Source organism: Macadamia integrifolia, unplaced genomic scaffold, assembly GCF_013358625.1.
Source record: "Macadamia integrifolia cultivar HAES 741 unplaced genomic scaffold, SCU_Mint_v3 scaffold212, whole genome shotgun sequence".
Classification (NCBI taxonomy): domain Eukaryota; kingdom Viridiplantae; phylum Streptophyta; class Magnoliopsida; order Proteales; family Proteaceae; genus Macadamia; species Macadamia integrifolia.
In genome coordinates this window covers 229,399-233,379 of record NW_024868523.1, presented here as the reverse complement: position 1 = coordinate 233,379, position 3,981 = coordinate 229,399, and the positions used below count along the sequence as shown (strand labels likewise).

Sequence of the window (3,981 nt, the reverse complement as noted above, 5' to 3'; positions counted from 1 at the left end):
GTAACATTGGGAGAACTAAGTCTGTGAGACTCCAACCAACAACTCCACTACACTAACTTGTAGTTTGACACTAAATAATATACTGTGATAAAAAGAGTAGAGTCTCACGTAACACAGGAAAACACAACTTGAACCATTCACACAAAAATATGATAAAACACACAGCAAATATCCAGGATAGTATGCCAAACTATGAAGTATATATCTAAACCCCAACCTGCTCAGGTTGTCGGTTATATTGGCACCGCTAGATCTGTCCATCGGTCTTGTACAATTCATGTGCTCCTTCATAAGAAGAGGAGATCGAATCCCAAAGAGAGTGATTAGGGAACTTGAGAGTTGCAGACAATCACAAGAGATACATAGAAATTTTCAATTATTTTCAATTTGGAGGGGCCACGCTCCGTTTTTACCTCCAATTTCCACCCTTAGAACTAATTTTCTTCTCCATGCTGCAGAAAATCTAACAAAAGTATCCTCCCATCAGAATAATAAAAATTCATTAAGGAGATGATCAATCCTTCAATTGATCAAATTGGTCCAAGGTCACCAATCTCCAGAAAACACAACATTGCACAGAAAAAAATTTTAACCATACTCAGCAATTATGGAAGATGGAACATCCACAAGTTCATCAAGCATAACCCCATCTACAAAAATAAATAGCATTCCAAGATAGAGAAATGGATATCATTCCAGCAATCAGGTTGAGACACAAAGTTTAGGATGGTAACCTCTTACCGCCTAAAATGAAATAAAATGATACCCCCCAAAAAAAAAATTACGTAAAATAGGGTCACACTGATAGATCATCCAATAAGTAGAGGGAAAATATCCACCTTTTAAATGAATGGCAGATAATAGATATATCCTTAAAGATACAGCCCTCGTACATACATTCTTAGCGGTGCAGCCCTTGATAGATTTGGGTCCTTTTTAATCTGAGCTAAAACAGAATTGGCTTTAACTTCAAGAACAGTCACCTAGGATCAATATCTCAGTGCTAATTTTACAAAGCAAAGTCTCTATTGCAACTCAACGCAACTCCCAGTCCTTTAGCTTCTTGCTTCCTTTGGGTTTTTCTATTGTTGCATTCATCCCCGCCATTTTGGCATTGTATTTTGCACGAAGAGGATCATTATACGTCCATCTGCATCAACAATTAAAAAATAAGATCATCAGTGTAATTTACAGGAAAATTGTTTCACTCAAACTGTAACCTAAAGGCTTCTTATAATAAATTGAGAGGTTGAAGAACTGATTTTAAAAAGTTGGTTTAACTGCTAAGCTAAAACATAGAGTTCTAATGATCAAGTTCACTAATCTGAAATGCCCAAACCTGCCCAAACCTGGGTACTCTTAAAGAAGAAATACAATTGGATAAAAAGAGAGAGAGAGACAGAGAGAGAGAGAGAGTTTCCTGAGGTTTTATCGCTGCCAAACCCTCTAAAAGTAGTCTCAAAGATTATCTAATATGTGATCCGTTCCCAAATGAATAATAGATGGATTATTCAAGGATACTCTGTAACAGTTTATGTGACTATACCCAAAACAAAAGCACACAAGCACACACCCCAGATGGGTGCACGCAAAAATGACAAACAAACATTTGAGTGGAGACTTGGAGTATGGTTCAATAACATGTTACGCATGTTTCATCAATACTAACCATCCTAACAATAAGCCACTACTCGGATATGAATAGCATAAAAATGCACAGCTTTGATAATCCTAACAGCAGATGTTCAGAAACTGTCTAATTAGAGCAGAAACAGAAATTAGTTTTCCAAGTGAAATCTTCAAACACAAGATCTCCATCAAATCAACGTAATCTTGGGGTGCATCATTTCCAGGAACTTTGGAGAGTTAGGAATTTATTAAGCATACAAGGTACACAATTGGGAATAGGGTTGACCATCTTATATCAAATACCATCCCCCAGCCCCAATAGTTTCATGTATGGAAGACCTTAATGGAATGGATTAGACATTAAGAGTATCAAAGGCAATGTATACAGACAAGCAAAGATAGAAAAGCAGAGCAACATAGCAATAAAGATATATATATATATATGCCTAGAAATTTTATAAATGCAAAGCATGCTAACCAAAACATATAATTCAAATAAGTGAAAGCTAAGAATTTCAAGACCCAAAAGAGGAGGCAGGTTAACATACGGATTGTTCCAATCAGTTGTATCTTCATTGACAAGATGGGTCCATTTAGTCCTGCCACTACGACCAAAGTGCTTGACTTGCATGACCTTGGGCAATATTGTTTTATCCATCTTATCCTCCCCAGTTGGAGCAGAGAAATCACGAGTGTAGACTTGATCGGTGCTAGCGGTTGCGGCACGATCATCAGGAGCAGACTGGTAGAAAGCACCCTTGTGGAAATACTTCTGCATGAACTTCCATTTCTGCTTGGGTTGGGGAGCAGGCTTTGGGTTCTTCCTCTCCCACTCCCTTCTCTCCTCCTCAGTCATGTTCCTCACCTTCTCAATCTCTTCCTTCTCCTTCAACATTGCCTCCCTGTCCTCCCTATCCCTCTTGATCCTCGCAATCTCTCTGGCCTTCCAAGCTTCATATTCCTCTGCCTCATTAACCTCATCATCAGTATCCACATCAGCAATATTAGCTTCCACATCCATATTCTTCTGAATCTCTTCGTCCTTCCTGATCTCTTCGACAACAATCTGTTTAGTCTCAATCTTTCTCTCTTCCAACTTCTTTTTCATTCTCTCTTCAAGGGCCCGTTCTTCTGCCTCAAGCCGCTCGCGTTCAGCTATGGTGTCCCGTTCCGTCTTAGGAACAAAAACAGGCTTCACCATAGCAATACCCATCATTTCTTCCTCAGAATCAGTCTCATATTCGGATTCCTCTTCTTCCTCTTCCTCAGCCTCCTCTTCTTCCTCCTCTGGAAGAAGTGCAGCTTCTTCTTGCTGCCTCTGCAGCAATTTCTCTCTAATTCTTCTTCTCCTTTCTTCCAAAGCATCCTCATCCTCCTCCTCAAAATCCAAACGTTCCTGCCTCCTGTTCTCCTCTTCTTCAGTGGAAACAATTTCAGCTTGACGAATACGACGATGATCAGCCCTAACTTCTTCACGATTATCAGCCCGATTTTCAGCGAGACGACGGAGCCGAGGGTCATCTTTCCTAGCAATCGAATCTTCATCCTGTCTAGGGAATGCTTTCTCCAAGGCAACAGCCTTCGTAACCCTAATGTCGCCATCTTCATCAGCATCATCCGCCCATTCAGGTGCTTTACCAGGCCAGTACCGTTTAACCTTGGTTTGCCCGATCTTCCCTCTGAGCTTATCCCTAATTGCAATAACTGTATCGCTAACACCGGCCGTTACAGACATGGTTGCGAGGAACTAGAAATATCCGAAATCAGAGACTAATGGAGTGAAGCTGAACAAACCCTAGAAACGAAACTTTAATCTTTAATGGAGAGGAGTTCAAGAAACCAAACCCTAGAAACGAAACTTCAATCTTCTCTTTCAATCCAAACAATCTTGAATTTCCCTGAACATGAACTGCATCATTGATTACGAAACTTCGAGGAGAACTTAATTATTAAGTACGGAGGCTTATTAAACCGAAAACCCTAGCTTCCCTGCCAACCCATCAATTTCCCAAGTTTTTTTTTCTCTTTTTGGTAAGGAATTTCCCAAGGTTAGAGAGAACCAGAGAGAAAACAGAGATTTAAATCAAAGACCACAGATGAGGAAGAGAAAAAATTAGGTTCAGAGCAAACTATTCCAGATTTTAAGGGTTTTTGTTTTTTTTGCCTTCCAGTTATTTGGTTCCAATTTGGTTTATTCGATCTGGTTTATTCGATCCGAGTTTGGTTTATTTGATTCGGTTCCTGAAGTTTGTAATAGCATCAAGGAGGATGAGTAAATTAAAATTACATGGCCCAATTGGAACCTCCTTTACATTTTTAGAAGTCTTATAAGCAGCCTAGTACTTTAGTATG

General features: G+C 39.5%; 1 protein-coding gene across 1 annotated transcript; it reads right to left on the bottom strand.

Moving 5' to 3' along the window:
• Window positions 1-821: 821 nt before the first annotated feature.
• On the bottom strand, window positions 822-3,738 carry LOC122065798 (microfibrillar-associated protein 1-like). The gene is made up of 2 exons (XM_042629652.1): window positions 2,178-3,738; window positions 822-1,150 (listed from the first exon to the last, which is right to left on the bottom strand). Exons 1-2 carry the CDS (start codon window positions 3,362-3,364, stop codon window positions 1,036-1,038), a joined length of 1,302 nt encoding a protein of 433 aa, XP_042485586.1. The 5' UTR covers window positions 3,365-3,738; the 3' UTR covers window positions 822-1,035.
• Window positions 3,739-3,981: the final 243 nt, after the last annotated feature.